Source organism: Saccostrea cucullata, unplaced genomic scaffold (assembly GCF_032062105.1).
Source record: "Saccostrea cucullata isolate Sc308-1 unplaced genomic scaffold, CSIRO_AGI_Scuc_v1 ctg119, whole genome shotgun sequence".
Classification (NCBI taxonomy): Eukaryota; Metazoa; Mollusca; class Bivalvia; order Ostreida; family Ostreidae; genus Saccostrea; species Saccostrea cuccullata.
In genome coordinates, this window is record NW_026929195.1 from 317,388 (window position 1) to 339,726 (window position 22,339).

Below are 22,339 nucleotides of genomic sequence, written 5' to 3' on the forward strand. Positions count from 1 at the left end.
CCCTTTTAATTTTTAAATGTTTTCTCTAATACGATTAAAAGAAAATGTACAGATGTTGACTTCTGTAACTGTTTTATGATCCTGAGATCAGAATCTTTGTTGGATTTAAAAAGAAAAATACGAGATAGAGTATAACTCTTATAGTGTTAACAAAACACAACTTTTTTTTTCCCAAGGGACTACTGTTTTTCTTTCTTTTACACGAAATTAAATTTAGCGTAAATCTAACATTATTTCACTGATTTTTGATACGTTTCACAATTTTTCTGGTAAAAGAAGTTTATAACCTTTACCATCTTCTAATGGATTTTTAAAGTGAATCAAATGGGTAAGAAAGATCAGAACAGTTCAAGAACGTTATTGAACATTATTTCAAAATACAGTGTTTTTTATGGATCATTATTTTTTGGATTTTTTAATTATTCTTCATTTAAGATTGGCGTGGGGCAATTAATTAAACTCGGATATCACAAATTGATCATGACGCCCTACCACTATGCTCCCATTACCGATTTATAGTTAATGAGGAAGTACAGTCTTAAAAATATGAGACTTTTAGTAAAACTGTTACTAAGATAATGTTAAAAAACATGGTAAATCATGTGTAAAATTCGTGTTCTTTCGGAGGAAGAGCGACAACTCAAATGGCAATAAGGACAAAAATGACATCCTTCCAAAAATTATATAAATAGTATAATTTTATCGTACAAAAGAATTTATTCTAAACCTTTAATGAATGTAAATTCAATTTTTTTTTCAAATGAAATTAATAAACAATTTAATAAGTCAAACGAAATCAAGGGACTGTTGTTTGATTTACTTAATTATGTAACGTAATTTGTGAAAAATTACTGAAAGTTAAAAAAAAACCTTGTAAATCGCTTCAGTGTAGTCTTTTGTCATCATGAATCACTTAAGGTGTACATGTATGTTTGTCATCTCCCGGTAGTGTTGCCCTTTGGGCCTTTGATAAACAACGCCGATTGTGCGTGTTTTTTAACCGTGACCTAAATGGAGGGAATCTAGTTGGTAAGTTCATACCATTTTTGATTATTATTTCTGATAAATACGTGCTTTTTTAAGTTTGTTAATTGAGACGACTTGAAAACAGATTTTATAAAGTGTAAACCATGTCTAAACTAAGGTTTAATTTTTTTATAAGTGTCGTTAAGGTTATTTTGATGGCCTACTTTCAGTTTAACTTGAACGTTTTAATCGATATTTTCTCACTGATATAGTACAAGTCAAGTTATAGATATCTAAAATTCTATCTTACATTTAATCATTTTATTTGATTCTCAAAGAATCCAACATGAAACCTTATCATGTCGCTTTTCCTCGCCACGAGGGACCAAGTAAAATATAAAGGAAAATGTATTTTTGTTTTGATAATCAGAAATAGTCATGACCTCCCCTTGATTACGGTCCTACTTCTTTTACAAATGTCCTATTTATAAAAAAAATGCCTTTGACTTTAATACGAATCGCTCTTTCTCAAATTATTTTGTACGCTTCTTGAGTTAAATCGTTTGAAGGCCACCTCTGAAGCTACATACGTATATAAACACGCAATTGCATAATTAAGTAAAGTTAATAAAGGAACACTTCATTATTATGATATCCCCCAAGCTTAAATGCTTTACGTAAATATAATCAGTTATTTCGCTTTGCCTGAAACACAAAAGTTCATAAAGTTTTGTAATCTAAACAAGTGCATGTTATTTGAATTTAGAATAATGTAAAAATACAATTAATACAAAGTAAAATACAAATAATTCTATCAAGAATTAAAAATTTTGTTCCAAAACATTTGCCCAAATTAAACAACATGACAAGTTCTTTGCATTCTTTTTATAATTTTTTGATTGACTTTAACTTCCAAGCAGACGGCGTTATAAATGTTGATACAAAACTCTTGAGCAAATAATGAATTAATTCAGACTCTTTGATATAGGGTAAGACTGGTCATCACACATGAAATATCTATACTTATGGACATGAAATTGTAAAGATGCATGCAAGAACCGTCAACCAAGACGTAAAGTCACTTTTTCCATCTTCAGACAAGTTGGTCCGAATAAAACAAATTGATTGCAATTTGCCATCAAAATTTTGATCAAACTTTGCAGATATTTAGGACACGATATGTAGATGTGCATATTGCCAGGAAATTGGGATTCCTTAAATTTTCCCAGTAATTTCAACACTTATAGTTTTGGGGGAGCGTGGGGTTTGTGAGCTTGCTCACTTTCTCGTTCATTGAAATTTATTTAACCGTTTAGGCTACATGTGCCTTCTTCTTAATGCTCTTGTGCTTATAGAAGGCAAGTTGTCTAAATATAACAATAATTATAAAGTCCTCAAAAGAACTGTAAGATGCGTTCAGTATCTAAGATGAAGCAAACATGCATGATAGTACAACCCGACAGGGGCGATTAGTCTCTTAATTATTTATTTATTTATTTTTTTATTGTTAAGTGGAATTATACAGAGAAAAGAATACATTAGAAAGTTCTTTTGAAATATAATAAAAATATTCATTGTTTTATCTTTCTTGCAAGCACATATATATTCAATGGACAACCAAAAAGAGGAGAATCCAGAGTGTTTATCTTTTAAGGAAAAACTCAAAAGGTTTCAAATTCAAGATGTCCCTTCTGAAAAACCTTCCAGGGTAATTAAACTATTTATTTTGCTATCTACAATCATTTTCAGAGGTCGAGAATTTACTTAGAGAAGCAAAATCATAACAAATTCAATTTTCTTATGTTTTGTTTTCATTTACGCTATTTTTTGTTAACCTCGATCAAGATGTAATTACGATTAGATGCAATTAAATGAGATGATATACCTAAATTTGATATCTTAAGGGAGTAAACAGTTTACCAAAATGTTCCATCTGAAATTCAAAATAAAATTGGAGTATTATGTATTTTTTTCAAGTTTACATGAAAGAATGAAATTGGGCCAACATATATTTGTTATTTCTATCTGCTAATTGTTTAAGCTATCTTATTAGCACATACATGTATAATAAGCATGTTTAAATTTAAACATATCTACATTACTGTTATTGAAAACTTTACGTCCAGTGATTCGGAATTCCTTGCAAGTCTCTTGATAAAAATATAATTCAATGAAATTTATTAGTCTACTGTTTTTATATTTATCACTCAAATTTACAATAAGCATTGATATTATTTGTTGCAATTTATCAATTTATAGGGGCTGAAAAAGCCAGATAATGTGTATAACAACGACACAAAAGTGAAAGTGAAAGTACTTCCCACCAGTACATCATTAACAGCAGACAATGGAAAAGATAATTATAACAGAGAACATTTGTCATCTGAACATGTAAGAGTGAGACAGAAGTCACAGTATAAGGAAGAAAGTGTTGATATATCATCAGATTTCATTGAAACATCGGATAACATCAGCGATTCAGATTTCGTCGAATATGAGAAAACTGTTGAAATATCGTCACTAACAGTAACAGAGAATAGTGAATCTGTGAGAGATAGTGATTCGGTGAATGTTGCAAAAGATGTTGTCAGCCTTCCAAGTAATGGCGAAAACATAAAGAAAGGTATAATAAGTAAAAAAAAAATTTAATCCCTTTTGAAATATATATATGTATAAAAAATTCTAGAGAACACAGAGCTGTCAATCTTACTTTTAATTTATTTAGATATTGAATAATAAATATACAAATCGGATGACCTTTTTGTTATCTGATAACAAAAACCCACAGTAACCTAATGTATATACTTCAGATGTATCTTTCGGCAGAGTCATTAAAAATGGCATGTTATATTTCCAGGAACAAATATTCCGGAAGCGAATTTCATAACACATGTAAATCAGGGTATTTTGGTTTCACCGAGAGGCGTGTTACAGCGTCAATCCAATGTGACAGAAACAACTGAAACATTAAGTAATCCACACTTACAAAGAGAGACGTCTTTACCCCCTTATCCAACTCCCCCGTACCCCCTTGTGGATTCTATAACCGTCCCTCGTTCAGCTTCCGTAGGACCTATGGTAAACTTCCAGCCTTGTATTGGCTTTGAAGGTTTTGGAGAGCATCCAATGAGCTACACCAGAAGTTCGTCTTTGCAATGTGCCAGTCAACATCCACCACAATACATGATCGAACCTAAAATGCCAATGCCTGATCCACAATACAGCGTCTCAGATTTAAATACAGATTCCTAATTTTCATTCTGAAAAAAAAAAAAAGAATTATAATAGGTCGTCAATAATTATTAAATTTCTCAGTTTTGTTGTGTTGTAATCATACGGAGTAGTAAGCTTTGATTCTATGACCAGGAAAGGGATGTACGAGGAAGAATGAACTGTGGAAAAAATTAAAACTGAAAATTTGCATTTGTTGAGGAAATATAAATCGGGTGGAACTGAAACACTTATTAAAATTTTGAAAAGTATATGATTTATTTTACATTTTCTTTATTGTATTAATTTAAATCATACTTGTACATTTATTGGATACTGTGTTGCATGTTAAGATCCCTTTTTCAGTTGGCAATTAACTATATCTTAAGAAAAAACATTTTAAGATCTCTTTTATGAGATAAATTGAACAATCTTTTATGTTAAGGTTATGATTTTCGGTTAATTTCTAATTTAGATATTAAACATTGAAAATCTATTAAATAAAATGAGTTTTTTTTTTCTTGCTCGTATATATTTCTGTTGAACCGTTATTTACAATGCAGGCTGTCGGCGGATATTTTTCGTAATTTCCCGATCTTGACAGTGAGCACATGGCGATTCGACGGTGAGCGTATGGCGGTTGTGGCCGGTCAGTAGCGGATGTTTACTCTTCCGTGGCAACTGATTCCACGTCTGATGTCTTAAAGGTCCGTCTTTAATCTGCTCCTGATTTGTATTTGAATTTTATCTTAGCTTAATACATTTCATCTACTTCCTTGTTAATTGAATCACGGTATAAACTTAAATTGCATTTCTTTTAAATGGCACCTGAGCGTATAGATGTTTTAAGGTGGAGGGGCCGGGAGAGAATATAAACAATCAAGTATTTTTATGTTTATGCACCTTTCAATGTTAAAGTCGCACTTAAGCTATCTGAGATGAAAATAGCAAATTAGTAAAAGTTCTTAAAAATTTCTCTCAATATTTTTAGAGTAAAATATCTGATAATCAAAATGATACTTTTTTGTATCCCTCCTCCTCTTTAACCTACCCCTTACGAGAGAAAAAACATTCCAGAAGGAATTGAAAACTTCACAAATGTTGTCAAACATGTGAAGGGAAGGGGTCGAGGTTAGGATGATTCATTTGCCGTTTGCTGCCTAATCCAAAAATGTGCTTTGAAAGACCTATTCTTATCGTTTAAGTAACTACTAGTATATAAAAAATATTTTAGTCTCTATGTGATTAAATGTATAAATGAAATATGTAGATAACGAAAGTATTCAAGTTAAAAGTTCATTTAAACAATGCAAATCAGGAACTGAGCAAAAAAGGACCTCCAGAAACATTTAAGGGATCCAGTGTCATGGAAGAGTGAGCATCTCCTGCCGACCAACCACACCTGCATAACAAATGTTTATACATTTCTTATAAATGTATTTATAAATGGTTAAACAATTAAGCATTGTTCTCATTAATGTTATATATTGTTTCAGTTTTCAATAATCAGGTTACTTCTATCATTTGGATTCTCCTCCTTTTTCTTTTTTTCTTTGTAAATCTTAGTTTCTCTTCCAGAAGGCCAAAACGGGATTTATTAACGCGTTAAATTGTTAACGCTGTTTCATTTTCTACTTATTTGGTAAATTTTTATAAAAATACCCCGAAAAATCATCTTCCTTCATCCGATGTCTATGATTTATAAATATTAATGTATCAGGAAATGCTCTCAGTAAACCTTTGCAGGGAGGTGAAAATCAGAGACAATGACTCAGTTTCAATTAACGCTTCATTTCTTAGTTTGGATTAATACTTTTGATGTTGCTTACTTGCAGGCAGTGAACGTTAGTTATCAATCTCGTAAGTTTGCTTCTTGTTATATAATTATATCTAATATTTATGTACATACATATGCATGTAAGCTGTTTGAAACTTGATAAATTTAGATTGTCATTAGATATTGAAAGCAATCGTTTATGAATTGTTTAAAGCAATCATTTGTTAATTGTTAATGGTGTTCTTCCTCATAAGTTTTACACACATTGGTTAATTATTGTCGCACATTGATCAGATATCTAGCCATATATGTCATAAAAAAACTGTGTGTGACGCTGAATAAAATTTAAGTACGTCAATCAATTGCATGAGTAGGTAATAACTAGCTGTTTTCATTTTAAGTTGCTTAATTAATCTTGAATTCTTTACCATTTTTTTTTCTTCAATTCGTGCTTGTCTAGGGTTATTCAACATTTTATAAGGATAGTTTTATACCATAAAAACGGTAAACCGCATGCATGTGTCTTTAAACTTTAAATAAAATGAAGTTACTGCAAAAAAAAAAGTTTTACTTTTAACTTCTTTTAACTCGAAACTATTAATATTTCAATGTAATAACAAAAGGGCTATGTTTCTTTCAATATCTATGACATTCGTATCGGTATAAATACATTTAAGGTCACTTAATTTTTTATTGCAATCAATTAATGTCCTCCTCGAATGTTTAATCAGAAATATCGTTTAGTGGTGTATTACAATGAATGTTAAGTTTCATGTCTTAGGAGAGGCAGAAATGACCAATCAACATCGAAAAAAAATAATAAAATTCCGGCCATGCAGTGCGTCACTCTTTCTCTTCTCCCACATACAGCCTTGGAGGACCGACATTGTTTTACAAGTACATGAGTCAATTTGAAAGCTTTGTATATAATTAATTATATTTGACCCAGTTTCGCTTGAAATTTGAACTAGTCTGTGAAATTAAATATTGTAAAACAAGAATATTTGGCGCACTACCAATTTTGGCGCCTTTGGTGCAAGAGCCCCTGATCGCTAAAATTTATTGTGCGCTAAAGGATTTTTGCATATCATTTTTTATGTGTGTTCAAAGCTTTTACATAAGTACATGTAAACCGGAGCGCGCGATTATGTAATGTCAAAGGGTCATAGGATTTTATATAAACACTAGCACTTCACATGTTTGGAAAACAGAAAATTCTGTCAAATTATATTTTAATTAAACTCTTGTTACCCCGGTAGTTGTTACCCGATTATTAACATTGGCACCTTCAAAGTTTGGCTTCTCGTCGTGATAACATCGCCTCAAGGTAAAAAAAAAATATGGCGATTGAGTTTGCAGAAAATAAATGTAACCGTTTTATCCAAGTAATTTTCCGTTGATGCATGCATTGATTTAATGTGATTCAAAGAAGTAAATACACCATTTCTTTTAATTGATTTATATTGTTTAACGCCGAGGCGGCAATATTTCAGCCATATTTCGGCGGGTCTTTTAATTTTGTACTACGTCCATGTGATCGTACTGCGGTAAAGGTAATGAAAGGATGCTGCTTGACTAACCAAAACGTCAAATACGGGTGTGGATAAAAGAAAATAATATCACATTTTAATAATTTAATGACACGTGCAAGTGCTAAAATTTCTTTGCGCCAATGCATTCCCACTTGCACAAAAATACGTATGCGCCAAATTTTCCCGTTTTACAGTAGTAAGTTTTAGTATGGAAATAATATTCTTTTGATAACAAAAAAATATTTGTCATGTATCAGATTGATTTTAGATTGAATTTCCATCAACTTTTTTTTTTCCAAATAAAGGATATTACTTTTAAGAAGAAAAATTTCTGAAAATATAATGTTTTTCTGTAATTGTGTCAAATTTTTATCGTCAGATGTTTTATTTCCATCAACTTTTCATTATTATTTTTCTTGTTTTTCATCATCGTTTTCATTTCAATTAAATCAAAATGACGCAATGAATTCCCATGTGTTGGCTTATATACTTCGTTTGAACATTTTGTAAATATCTAGATTTTCTTACGCCCTTCTTTTTTGGTCTTTTATTTCTTGTTTTTTTTTTCTTTATATGAAGTAACTTAAATATAAAAAGATATTATTTTTATGTAGCACACTTTCTTTGGGTCTAACCAACGAAAGGTTTTTAGCTAGGACTTTAGAGCACGGTTCGAGCCACCAAGTACTTCAAGTACTTGATAGTAAATCTAGATCAATTTTCAAAAATGCAACAAATACGGAAATTGATGATACGATTATTTACGTCCAGGAAGAATGGGATCTATAAAAATAAATAAAGTGAAATAAGTGATGGTTCGGATGTGGGCTTTATGCATGCATATTTCCTGAGTTATTTAGTATCTATAGAAATCATGACTTCCATTCTAAATATTTTACCATTAAGCTATACGTCTTTTGCAATGAAATAATACAACAATTTGTTAAAAATGAAATTTCTGTTTGTTCTAAGAAGTATTGAAATTCTGTAAGAAATGTATTAAATTCTGCAAGAAATCTACGTATTTCAAAGGAAATATATATAAACAAAGAGAGGGAATAAAGTTTAAAGAAATAGCTGTCATAATAAATCATGTATTAAAACATTAATTGATGTTGAAATGCAATCCGTCTTAAAAACGTTGAACAGTTACTGGATTTATTTTTTTAATCATACCGAATTCTATCTTTGTTCCTTCCAAACTTATAAAGATGCTCCAAGTTTTTGAGTTTTTTGTCTGTGTAAATCAAAGAGTAATTAACAAAAAAAAAGTTCAGAAGTAGTAATGTTATTTTCATTTGTTACTCTATTAATTATTTGCATTTTTATTATTGAGTTGTAAAAAAAAAAAACCCTGAGTTTATAAAGAGATATTTTCCCTTGTTTTTCTTTATAAGGATCAGATAAAAATGTTCATGAAACACGAGTATATATGCGTATATATGTGTTATATTAATTATTTATTTAATACTGTAAATGTATTATATTTGGCGTCTACGATAATCGGCGGAAATTTATTTTTCAAGAACTTAGTGTAGATTTGATTAAGCGCTATGTAAATGTGCTGGATATAAGTGTATAAATGCAAAACAAATGCAATGTACTTGTTTTATCGGACTCCGCTATCCGCTAAAATCAGTAAATAAAATACATGTACACCGGTAAATGAAATACAGGTTTACGGTCTGAAGTATACTCAGAGTTATACATTTTAGAAGAGCTTAGATATAATATTATACATGTATAAAAGCATTTTTATCGAATTGCTTACTAGTATGTGTAGCTTTCTTATTGCACAAAGTTACTTTTGAAAGTCTTCAGAGGTTAAATAATTAAATAAAATAGTGTTACATGATTATAATTTTCAGTGTCTTTGGATGAAATGGTGAGCGGATTTCGGTACCAGCAGTTACAACTTTCTACAAGCATGATGAATGCTAGTCTACACGCTAGACTCCCCGAGAAGATGGCGGCAATGGAAATACAGGAGGCAGAAGAAAGAGAAGCAAAAGGTCTTGTTATATTGTGTTTATTTAAATAAATGTATACATTTTTTTTTCAGTTTATCTGTCTACATCAGAAAATTATTGTTTTCTCTTCTAACATCATTTTTATTAGCTTTAAGAGGCACCAACGAAGCCCAGACTCCTTTTATTGCCACGGAATCCCGTTACAATTTGGGATACATAGGCCGAGGATACGATTTGTTCAAAGGCAATCCTCTCAGCGACGACGGGGTTGTGGATCAAGGATTTCGCCTCCCAGTAATTAATTTACCGTATTCCAGCAAGTTCACCGCGGACGGAAATTACCGAGTCCCAGACAATGTCGATGTCATTGCTGAATCCAGGTACGGAATTAACACGATGGAGGATTCTGTTTTAGACACTCGATATCCAGGCCATGTAAAGTTTTTTTTGTAATTGAAAAGTTTGGAAGCAATGATCAATGCATATTTGTAGGAAATACAAGGTGTAGTCTTTAACTTGAAATATGGTGGAATACCAGACTGGACCTTTTGTGATTAAGATTATTACTTACATTAACCGCATTAATTCCTTTATTGGCATATTAAAGTTTAAGGAAAAGACGGATGGTTTTGACTGCATTTTCTTTAGTAAAACTTTATGGTTTAAAAAGGCTATGATTTGCAATATCCATAATCACAACTCCTTGCCTAAATTCTGGTGTCGAGGAATCAAAAATTGGACCTCATTGGCCTTTTCAAGAACACTAAGAAAGAGTCAAGTGTAATTCGATTTTTTGGAACATTGGAGACACTAGCAAATTAAGAAAAATAAAGATGTTTTATTTTTTATGAATGTGTTTGTAAATGTTTATACTGATGTTTGCCATAATCATTATATTGTAGAATTTCGTGCATGCATTTCTACGAATAATACCTCTTTGTACATACTAATTTTAAAGCCTTTTATGTTTTTAGTGCCAAGTTTGGATCCTCTTTGTATAAGGTGCAGTCGGAGTCGGACTACAAAAGTATGCTGAGTGTCGATGCTTCGGTATGCTCTAATCATTTATTCTGTAATTCTTTTCATGCAATTTGAAACATGAAATGGTGCAAATGATTCACTTAAGAACAAAATCTTCTGAACAGCGAGGTTTCACGATAGCATTGATTGTTTTTTTTAATTCTTGTTTTAAGTCCCTTCCTATTCTTTCTCTAAAGGATTCGTCACCATAGTCGTGAAGGACTATAGATATAGACCTTTACTAGGCATTCAGAGTCATTGAGCAGTAAAATTAATTTCTAAATGCTAGTATGCCAACGCCCTCGTCTTTCAAAGTCTCTTGGCAAAAGAACAGTTAGTACTCATCCTAACTTCTTAGGTATTTTGCCCTGCCGAGAACCAGAATCAGATCTTGTTCTTCCTCTTACAAAACGTAAGGCTTACCCCTAGGTTAAAATTTCACCAAAGAAAGTGCAATGACGATTTAAACACAAAATTCATTAATTATATTATTATAAATTACTAATTATTATTAGTTATATCATATTGTATTTTATTATATAATATGTTAAATACAATGGTATATAAAAATTTTGGTACTGTTGGTGTATATATGTTTCATATAATAATGTTTTTGAACATCGATTGAGCAAAAAAGTATTAAAAAAAAATAAATTTTTCGTAAACTTGTAATAACATGAATTTATAAAACTTGATATTGGTAATTAGACACTAATGTCCCACCATATCATTTCGTTCTGATTATTATTCAATCCGTTTTTTACACATAAAAATGTATATTTTACATTGAATCTTTTATAATGGATACTGTAATTACTGTTTGCTTTGATTTGAGAATGTATGTTTGCTAAAGATATGCATATTTTTAAAGGTTAACGCTCAAGGTAGTGGATGGGGAGTCAGTGCCAGTTTTAGTGCCAGTGCATCTTATCAAAAAAATACGCAACAAATTCAAAAAGGAGAGACAACCACCTTAAGCATCGTAAGCCGAGCTGTCGTATATAGAGCCCGGATGTCAGAGACATCCAAAATTTCTAAGGTAGAGAACAAATGGTGTTTGTTTTATATACATATTCTAGTTTTGTTTTTTATAACATAACTTGTAATATACATTTATAAATTTGTTCAAAAAATGTAACTAACAATAAGTTTAACAAAAATATTTTATATCCAGGTTGTTGAAATGGAGATTGAGGAAATGCTGATCTGATTTTGAAATTAATTTTTTTTTTCTCTTTTTCAACATCTTTTATTTCAGCAAAGTAAAACATTTTTAATTGCTTTTTATTTATTTTTTTTTTTTTTGGTTTATTACGCACAATACTTGAAATGCTACGACTTACATTTCTGTTATTTTGAAACTTTTACAAGTGAAATATAGTGTCACTTTTTTGATTGTTCGACACTATTTTCCCACTAAAATTTGTCAACTTAAACGAAATCTGATATTTAATATTTCTCTCTCTAGATATTTGAAACACATCCTCAGTAAAAGATAGTTCTGGTCTTAGTTAATCATACAAGAACGCAAAAATGCTTGCTTCTTACATTGTAGCCTATAGCTATAACTGTATCACTTTGTACGATTCAACGCATCTATGATTTAGAAAATTTCTAGTGTAAATTTTTACAAGCAAATTTTAAAAACTACCGATTTCCTCAATTTTCGTTTCCATCACTTTTCGTGTATTTTTGTAAAACAGACGTTTTTGAGGATATGTAATTTCGTGGACGAAAGCATCTTCTTTACAAATGAATAACACATTTCTCAATCCAATGAACATTTAATTTCGTGGATCTGCTCAGGCTTAGCAATGACTTCTTCATATTTCAGGTAACTGATTACTTTGAAAAAGCCGTAATGCTTCTTCCAATGGAGAACTGTGAAGATGATTCACTACAAGAGATGTATGTCAACTTTATCCGGGAGTTTGGAACCCATTACACCACCCAGGTGGTCATGGGGGCTAAGGCAGTACAACAACTAACCTTCTCCAATTCTGATCTGTCAAAACTGGAATCGGAAGGGATATCTGCCAAGGTTAAAAACTTGAACTGTTTGGAAATTGCTTTAAAGATTTCATTTATGGACTCTAGTTTTGAAATAAGTATACCTTCACAAGTATTCAAAACCTCATTTTAAGAAGAATATGAATAATTTAGTATACTAATTGTAGTTACTACTACTTGTCATATACATGTATATAATTCTAAAACCTTTAAATAAGTCCTTACTTTAAGGTCATTTAAGAGAAATGAAAGCGTCTTTATGGTTCAATTTATGCTATAAAAATCATTAAAGATAAATAGTCAATCCTGTTTAGAAGTCATTGCTAAAATATTAGTTTGGTTGACTTAATATTAAATTCAAATAGTTTTGAATAGCTTTACAAGACCCATCGTTAGTTTAAATTCAACCCACTATATTAGTACCAGAAGCATTTATTCATGATGGAATTTTTGGCATGTCTGAAATAGAAAAATATGTCGACTTCAGAGAACAGCATGAATTACGGAGATAATAAACATTAGTCCATTTAAACAATAGAAATCAGGAGCAGATACGGACCTCTAAAACATCAGAGTTGGGATCAGGTGCCATTAAGAAATTAGAATCCCCTGCCAACATCAATTAAATATTATTCTTGAATGTACTAGTATATTATTTTAAACGTAAATATTTACCATACTTGTAAAAGAACCCGATCTGAATCTCAGGTTGCTGCTCAGGCCTCATACGACGGTTTCGGATTTTCGGGTGGCGGGGGCTTTAGTGTCGGTGTTGATTCCAAAAGCGATGCCAAACAACGTGTGAGTAAGACCAGCAAAGAACAGTATGAGTACTATATCGGTGGCAACCCTCCTGCTGGTGATTTCTCAGAAGGCAGTACTGAAAGTCTCAGAGAATGGGCAAGATCTGCCGACGAGAAACCAGTGCCAATTCAGTATAAGATGACGTCTATAGATACGCTGTTAAAACCTGGTTACTTTAATGACATCACGTATGGTATGTATGGATATTTAATTCGTTTATTGTTTTCTTCAGATTAAACATAAAATTATTTCTTTATTGAAAATAATTTTTGCAGTTTGTAAATATATTATTATAATTAAAAAAATGAAACGTATTAGCAAAAAAAACAAAATTGAACGTATTCAGATCATGCTGACAAATTAAATTGAATTTATTATATTTATTAAAGAATTCACTTATTAGTTTGGAATCAATGTTTTACTATAATAATACATGTATCACATCCAAATATAAAAAAAAACAGATGTGTAAGACATTGTAGTCGCAATAATTAAGAGTTCAGTCGCATCAATGTAGAAATGAAAAGGAGTATATTTAATTGATGAAAAGTGATCGATGATTCTTTGTGTCAAATTAAAAAAAAAACAAATTTAAAGCTAGATATCCCTTATTTTATGTGGGGTTTTTAAATACTAGACTTTGTTTTGATTAATATAAATTCAAAAACAATCTTATAACGAAGGAAAATCAGAATGCTGTTGGTTTTAAAAATAATCTTTATATCCACTCTCTTGTCATTGCGGAATTCAAGAAGATTTTTAATGTCAACATTATATAGAATCAGAGAATCAGATTGAACAAAATTTGATACATTTTATAGTTTTTTTCTTAGGTATATATTTAATTGAAGAAGCAGTTTGACTTTAATGTCCAAAACCCTTAATTTATCGTTGAGAATGTTTTTTTAGGTGGTGAATAGTGATAGTTTGATACGTTTCGATGTGAAACCTTGTGTGTTTTGATGCTGATGACTTTGGCATAAGTTTTTTTCCAATTTTTTTCAAAGCTTTAGCTTTATGCTTTTAATCGTAAACGAAATTTTAAATCTTCTAGAAAACTCATAACTTCCTTCAAAATAATTATAACTCTGAAGAAAAAAAATGAAAGAATCTGAATTTGTCATTTAGTATATCTGCTTTTTTTGTAGGTTTATTTGAGAGACGTCGGTGTTTACGTAAAGCGTTATATGCCTATTGTAAGCAGACGGTGTCTCCCGCCCTTTGTAACCCACCTGACGATTCCTACGTAGCACAGGGGTCACGACGTAAACGACAAGCCAGTGACGCCACTTATACCATCGATATTATAAAGTAACTAAATGTTGGTTTTCTTTTATGCAGAATGAAAATAAATAAAATAAAAACATGTTTTTTTAAAATGGTATATATTAGGAAAAATTATTTTGAATGAAATAGTTTTAACCTTAAATATAAAATCAATGCATCGTATCATATTTTTGATAATTGTGTCATATATTATGATCAATACAAGTTTAGGTTTGATGATTTTATAACTTTTGATACGATATTTTTTACCAGATTTGGTGTTTTTATAACTTTTGATACGATATTTTTACCAGATTTGGTGTTTTTATAACTTTTGATACGAAATTTTTACCATATTTGATGAATTTTTAAGTATTGATTCGCTATTTTTACCAGGTTTTGTGATTTTGTAACTCTTGATACAATATTTTCATCAGGTTTGGTGATTTCATAACTCTTGAAAATATAAAGACAAGGAAATTTTTAGCCTTGTCCAATTCTACAGGCTATCTGCACGGGGTTGTTACCAAGCCCCTGGTACCAGGTAAACATATAAAAGTTTTTAAAATATTTTGTATAATTATGATTCTAACTATCTATAAGGATTTATCTACATGTATCTTGCATGTGTTTATCCTTTTTTATCATTAACAAACTTCCTAATATTAGTCAAGTATGCGAATTAATTTTTTTAAATTTTCTATCATATTATTTACAGTAAATTAAATGATTTTTTAACATAACTCTCTCAGTTGATAGCATTACTAATTATGACGGACTTTTCCAAATCAAATCGAGTGAAGGTGATGCCACTACACTGGGAACTCCGTTGGCGTATGGCCAGAGTTTCAAGCTCGCCTCGGTGGAGGTTAGTGTTGTTAAATTGATTTAATTAAAAACTGCACCTCGACTTTCACAAATCTTTTTTGGAATACAACAAAATCTGAATATCATTTTAAACTTCAATTTATTTTAATGTATTTGTACGACATCAAAATAATGTATTAATGTTTATTTTAAAGGCATAGAATAATACATCTTTTATTATCATTATATTAAGCAGTCTGATAATGTTAAATATAAGAGGAATGCCATTCTGTACCACCAAGGTCAGTACAAATTCGTGGTTAAAGGCAGGACAAAAACTGATTCAATTTTAAGATTTTGCAAATATTTCACATTTTCTTAATTTTCCCCTCATCTTTTATAAACGGAACGGCAATTATCTTCAACATCATGATCAAAATTAGACAAATTAAAGAAACTTGGGAATCCGAGACATACACACCTGAAAATTATGCACATTGAAATTCCTTATGAAAAAAAATTCGCCATTTTGTTCCCAAACCAAGCGTGAAAAAGTGTTAATTTCACACCCACCACATAGGTTACGGTAAAAAGTTATATGTTATTCGGATGGTAAGGGTTTCTGTTTCTCACACAAAAATGTCCAGGTTAGTTGTTTTGACCGATTAGGTTAAGTCTCGTATCCATCAGATAATTAGGTTTTAGTTTCGCACTAGCTGGTTAGATATATTTGTTAGATTGTCGGTTTGACATTTTCTTCAAATTCAATAATTCATTTTTGGGATATGCATGTTTTTGAATATTACGGTAAAAAAGGTAACATCACAAAACAAATCTATAAAAGGGAGAAGATATGTTCATCGGCAGACAGTTCATTGAAGATGTTACTAAAGCTTCAGAGAGTAAACTTGAAACAGCATTTGACGGAAAAGATCGAAGAAAGTAAGTTTATAAATCTGTAATTTGAAGGGTAAAAATATACATGGATAATCGCTCCTTCAACTTGTAAACAAAGGTTTCGAACCAAAACGTTAAACTCCTTGACTAAATTTTAACGCAGGTATAGAGCCGAAAAGTATTCATACATATACTGGTGTTTAAATTTTACTTTAAAAAAAATGTTAAGGTTTTATTTTTATTATTGATTTCCAGTTTTGATTCTTTTTTTTTTTTTTACAGATTTGTAGCAAGCAGAGATCTCACAGACTTTTCTGTATTCTTAAAGCCAGGGGAAGGTACGGATCTTTAACTCATTTAATTTCTTAAAAAATGGTTTTTAGTCTTTCGTTGCAAGGTCATCGTGATAATTTATTAACATTTAATCTCGAAAAAAAACTGCAATAAATCAAGAGGCATATTTATTCAAAATCTTTTAGTATATTAATTTCTGAGTCAGGTGGTGTATGCATGTAGATTTCTGTGTTAGATACCTTCTCTACCTAAAATTTGATATATTTTTGGATCGATCTTATGAAAGGACTATATTTGAATAGAGTAATAAATCGATGGTACTAAAGAAAGATAAATCTCTTTTTTTAATTTCAGAGCGACCATATTTAATAAGCTTGAAATTATATTGTCGTAGTCGATCATCATTACAGTATCAAGTTAATTTAGAGGGAGGAGAAGGAACGGCGAAGTTTGATATGAAAAGTAGTTGCATCCCTCATTCATATGGAAGATGGTATCATAGTGCGTTTACCGACAAAGGGATCGGAGTGATACAGAAGATTGCTTTCATGGTATATAAATTCCAAAAGTCAAAAACACTTTATGTAGTCTAATTAAAATACTTATGAGTTGCTTATAACTGATGTTTCGATTTTCATGTTGCCTGTAGAGAGCAGAGGGATTGGAAGCTATCACTGGATTTCAGATTCGAACCAGCGATAATCGCAGAATATTGAAATATAAGCGAGAATATATGACCTGCAGTGGAATCGAAAAAGAAATAATTTTAACACACCAGAAACTATGCCAGTTGGTAATTGAAAACCTTTACAACTTTTTTTTACAATATAATTAATTAATTATGCATTTATTGATGTAAATATGACATTTTAAATTTTTTTTTTAATATGTCGCAGACATAACATTCTGAAAAATATTTTTATCGCTCTTATTTCTTGATGTCTTAGATTCATTTTAAGAACTTTTATAGAGATTTGCAGTAAAAAAAGTATAACATTGAACCCCGCTAACAAAGTTTAGGACGGGTATATTGGTTTCAGCAGCCCGTTTGTCCCTCTCTTCGTCTATCTGCCCGTCTGCTCATAAGTCTGTGGACATGACTTGTCCGAAACTATCCTAATAAAGACTTCCGCATGGATTTGTATTTATATAATCCTAGTGATCTTGCCAGGCGACCGTTGTAGTTGAAATACATGTATAACAAAGACAATGTATATTGAGTGATATTTGTCATTTATTAAATGGCAGTAAGTATATAACACAAACAAATTGTTCAACTACCCTATATATATATTGGATTTCGAAACTTCATAAAAATTCTTACAAACAAAGATACACTGTAGGTTCCATTTGGAACATTTTCAACTACCCATTTTACTCCTAACATTACAATATATTGCTAAATTAATGAAGGATTAAACTGCAAGCATATGCTTTTGACAATATATTGGTGTGATTTTTTTGTCATACATATTTCAAAGTACAGAAAACAAATTGAAATCACTGGATTTTACCAAAATTAACAGCTTTAAAACTTACGACTTTTCAACTTTATACACAACCATTCCCATCAGTAAATTAAAGTCCAGGCTTTTTGATATCATTGACAGTTGCTTTTTCAATAAAATTGAAATCGGAAAGAGAGAGAGAGAGAGATCGTGTTGAATTTAGGGTGCAAAATTATTAAATGTTCTAATGTTCTGATTGCACACATAATTCCTCTGAAGTTGACATAAAGAGATGCGAGTTTCTGACATAAGCCAATTTCATGTGCTTTTAATGACACTGTCAATACCAACATTCTATTGGAAAACACCCCTGCGTATGAAAAGTTAGAAGTTAAATTAGCAGACCTATTTTTATATTCATATGAATAAAATTTGTGCGAAATCTTATGGTTTGAAGTTGGAAAACACTTGCTGTGGCCACAACGGACATTTAGATATATCAATGAAATTTTCAATTAACAGTGGTAATTGTTTTCAAACAGTGGAAGATATATCCTGAGAAAGTTGATTATAAGATCAATCGTTGACACATCTGTTTCATACCGGATATTTTAGTAGAAAAAGACGTTAAAGGTTCTAACAACCAATTTTTATAATAAACGTGATGACTTTAATTTTTGACCAACATTGTCCTTTGGATATGTATCAGTTTAAGGTATATATACACATTCTGTGCAAATACGCAAAAATGGCCAAGTTGAACAATTTCTAAAACAAAGTCGTTGAAAACTGGTATGCATATGAATAACAATAGAAATGAGACAAAACTTTAAAGTCATCATCTCAAAAGCTATGGTCAATACATTATTTAATACAATTTTCATGTAATATAATATACAAAAACGCTTTTTAGATAATTGTTAATACCTATAAAACATAAATTTAATGAATTTTGGAATTTTATCATGACAAGGAGCACACGGCGGGCGCAACTCTCATATAATTAAGTGCAGTCTGGGATATTTCTTTACAAAGAACTATAATCTATGAATCTCCCCTGTTGCAAAAAAGCTGTTGCAAAATAATCATCAGTTTAAAAATATTTCACAAATAAAAAGTAAATTAACCACAAATTAGTCAAAACAAAAATTGGCAAATGTTAAATAACATTATAAACATATATTACTATATATATATATATATATATATATATATATATATATATATATATATATATATATATATATATATATATATATATATATAACTGCCATTGTTTTTATCATGGAAATGTGAAGGAGGACCTAGACTTTAAAATCTCTTATAACAAATCTGTGGATGTAGATCAATAAAACGACGCTTGTGTCATGTGATTTGAATACGCACTGCAATTGGATAATTTTTCTTATACGGGGAATGCCAATAACACAATAAAACTCAACCAAACATAAAACTACTCTCTCTCTCTCTCTCTCTCTCTCTCTCTCTCTCTCTCTCTCTCTCTCTCTCTCTCTCTCTCTAGACCACCGCTGTAGTTGAAAAATAACAAAGACAATGTTATAAGAATAGAAAACATGAATTTTTTTAAAAATTAGTAAATAACACAAATAAGTCTTATTAAAATCAAAGATTAATTGCCTTAAAAAATTAGTACACGTATATACAATTTAAAAATTATATAATAAAAGCATGTCCCTTTTTAACAAAATAAGACTATATTTCAAATCATGTAAAATAGAAATCTTTGCAGTTAGTAAAGTTTTTATTTCAATTACCTTTAAAATGAATACGGGTAACAACGATTTTTGAATTTTGTTTTATTAAAAGCGATATGAGACAAGCTACCAGTACTTAGTATGTAAAAAAAAATCAATCAAACGTTTACTGAATTTGTAGTTGATATTATTGGTTTAAAATAGTAATAACTGTTGCTGTACATGTGTATTTTTATTTTTTCTGGTTACTTAGATTTTTGATTTATACGATATAATACTACATTACTCCGTGATTAAACAGGCGGTTTCTTTCTTCAGAAATTGACATATACCCCGCCCAGTTTTCATTCCATAGTAAGAGCCACCCAGCCGGAAGTGTCGTCAGACGCCAGGACAGTGTTTATGTAGAGATAGTTTCTGCTATTAATAGAAAGAAATTTTGGGGTCAACCAGTGTCACATCTTCTGTCCAACAGAAACCGAATGGTCACCATAGAAGAAAAAGAACCTGCACCACACAAGATTAAATCAGGTCTCAGAGGATGCGAATGATGATCAATTGTCAAAAATTGAAAATGTTCAAATACTTTATTTATCCTATTCCATTTACAGCTAAGCTTCAGGTTAACATTATTTTCTTTGACACTTTCAGACTGCAATGGTATCATCTTCCCTGACAATGGCAGGCTAGGTGTGAGAATCAACCTGAATAACAGTTACTTTGTATCTTTCGCTGTAGATGTCATGATTACCAATATTATAATCAGGACGAAAAAAGAATTTGAAGCAAATAACTTCAGGGTAGAATATATAAGTAGAAATAGTTCAAGTTTCCAGCAACTACAGGACATAATTCGAGATCCCAACAGAGAAAAAATAAAGGCAATTAACATTAAATTCCCAAAAATGTACTTATCTGCCATTAAAGTATTTGTGGAGAACGTTGCAGATTTTGGAGAAAGTGTTGAAAACCTTCTGATAAGAGGTTGTCCCAGTGCTCTTGTGGAGGAAAAGCCACAGGATAACTCTGCCGAGGAATGGGAGCTAAGACGCAGTGAGAACCAACTCCAGAGTTATCCATTCTTAAGAGTTGTAACAACTCGACAAAATGGATCGAATTTCGATAGAATTTTTGAGGAAATAGAAAAACCATTCCTCAAAGAGAATTATAGAACAGAAATCACTATTGATCCAAACGCAAGAAGATGCATAGTGGATGAGGGATATATCCAAAATTATCTGATGACTTCTGACGAAGTTGAAGGGCTGAAGTTTCAGAATACTCGAATAAGGTCTTTGATCAGCACCATAACTATCACAACTGACGTGATGGCCATGAATAAAATAATGTACGAACAGAATATGCCAGCATTAGATAGCTTGCTTCACATGGCCGTCCAACGGTTCCCCTGTCATTCCCAACAAACACCCGTCTTTGCTAACCAGCAGTCTCAAAAGGAAGAATCAAGCATATCAACTGCAGGCGTTGTATCTATCACTGTTCTGGCTATGTTAGTTTTGATTGCTTCTGTGGCTATATTTGCTATCTTTGGAGTAATACGACGTCGAAAAGCCAAAAAGGGTATTGTATTTTAATCCATCAAAATGTTTATTTTAGACAAATGAACAGTTACTATCAATTGCTGGTGTGTTTTTTTTCATTAAAAATATTATATCAAGTGTAAAATTGCTGTGATTTTTTTTAAAGGAATTCATCTCGTTTTAGATACATCCTTAAATGTGCGTCCACTCGACGACGAAAATGTATTTGAAAAAGATAATAAAACGAACGAGGCTCCAGATCAGGTGTACACAAACAAAGCATTTGAGGTCGATAGTACATACTTTGAACCCTCAATTCCACCCAGACAGAGAAGAATGACGTAGCTCATCTACTTCGCTGCACAGTTCTATCCCTTGAATTCAAAATCTAAAACTTCTAGTTTTTAATTTAAAGTTCTCTCAATTTTGTTTTGTTCATGTTACATTCAAAACCTAAAATTTTAAGTAATGTAATACTATATACAATAAATTGTTATGTGTTTCAGCAATATTTCAAATATCATGCTCTATTTTGGGAAAAAACTTTTTTTGCAATATAAAATTCAATACATAATTAGAGCGTTGTTGTCTGCCGTTGCTGCATTCACATTTTCATCGTCTCAAGTACTACTGGGCCAATTTCAATCAAACTTGCCGGAATGTATCCTTGGGTAACAGGAATGCCAGGTTTTCAAATAAAGGGCCTTGTCTTCTTCCAAGGGAAAACGATTAAGATTTCATGAAAATTTTGGCATCGTTTAACATTTACTTCTCATGAACCACTGTCCCTGAAAATATGAAACCTATGTCGTGAAGTAGTGTAGATTCAAATTAGTTCAAATCACGACCCCCCGGGTATAGGTTGGGGCAGAAATAGGAGATCAAAGTTTTAATTCAGAGGAATATGTAGGAAATTTTTTTTAAAAATCTTCTTCTCAAGGACAGCAAAGCTGTAATTGGTCATATTTATATGGAATCATCCTTAGGAAGAATTGATTCAAATTTGTTCAAATCATGAATTCCGGGTGTAGGGTGGATCACACTGGATGGATAAAGTTTTACATAGGAATATATAACAAAGC

At 31.1% G+C, this 22,339-nt stretch overlaps 2 protein-coding genes across 2 annotated transcripts; both read left to right on the top strand.

The window, feature by feature from the left end:
- Window positions 1-985: 985 nt before the first annotated feature.
- Window positions 986-4,778, top strand: LOC134280058 (uncharacterized). Its single transcript, XM_062762499.1, has 4 exons — window positions 986-1,029; window positions 2,562-2,674; window positions 3,226-3,589; window positions 3,824-4,778. The coding sequence occupies exons 2-4, from the start codon at window positions 2,576-2,578 to the stop codon at window positions 4,216-4,218; spliced, it is 858 nt and encodes a 285-aa protein (XP_062618483.1). The 5' UTR covers window positions 986-1,029; window positions 2,562-2,575; the 3' UTR covers window positions 4,219-4,778.
- A 964-nt stretch (window positions 4,779-5,742) lies between these two features.
- On the top strand, window positions 5,743-21,795 carry LOC134280055 (uncharacterized). The gene is made up of 17 exons (XM_062762490.1): window positions 5,743-6,036; window positions 9,354-9,497; window positions 9,604-9,835; window positions 10,430-10,505; window positions 11,347-11,514; window positions 12,310-12,516; window positions 13,194-13,482; window positions 14,438-14,600; window positions 14,993-15,099; window positions 15,308-15,423; window positions 16,207-16,304; window positions 16,542-16,597; window positions 16,908-17,104; window positions 17,203-17,342; window positions 20,018-20,247; window positions 20,368-21,297; window positions 21,442-21,795. The coding sequence occupies exons 1-17, from the start codon at window positions 5,943-5,945 to the stop codon at window positions 21,600-21,602; spliced, it is 3,408 nt and encodes a 1,135-aa protein (XP_062618474.1). The 5' UTR covers window positions 5,743-5,942; the 3' UTR covers window positions 21,603-21,795.
- The last annotated feature ends 544 nt before the right edge of the window (window positions 21,796-22,339 follow it).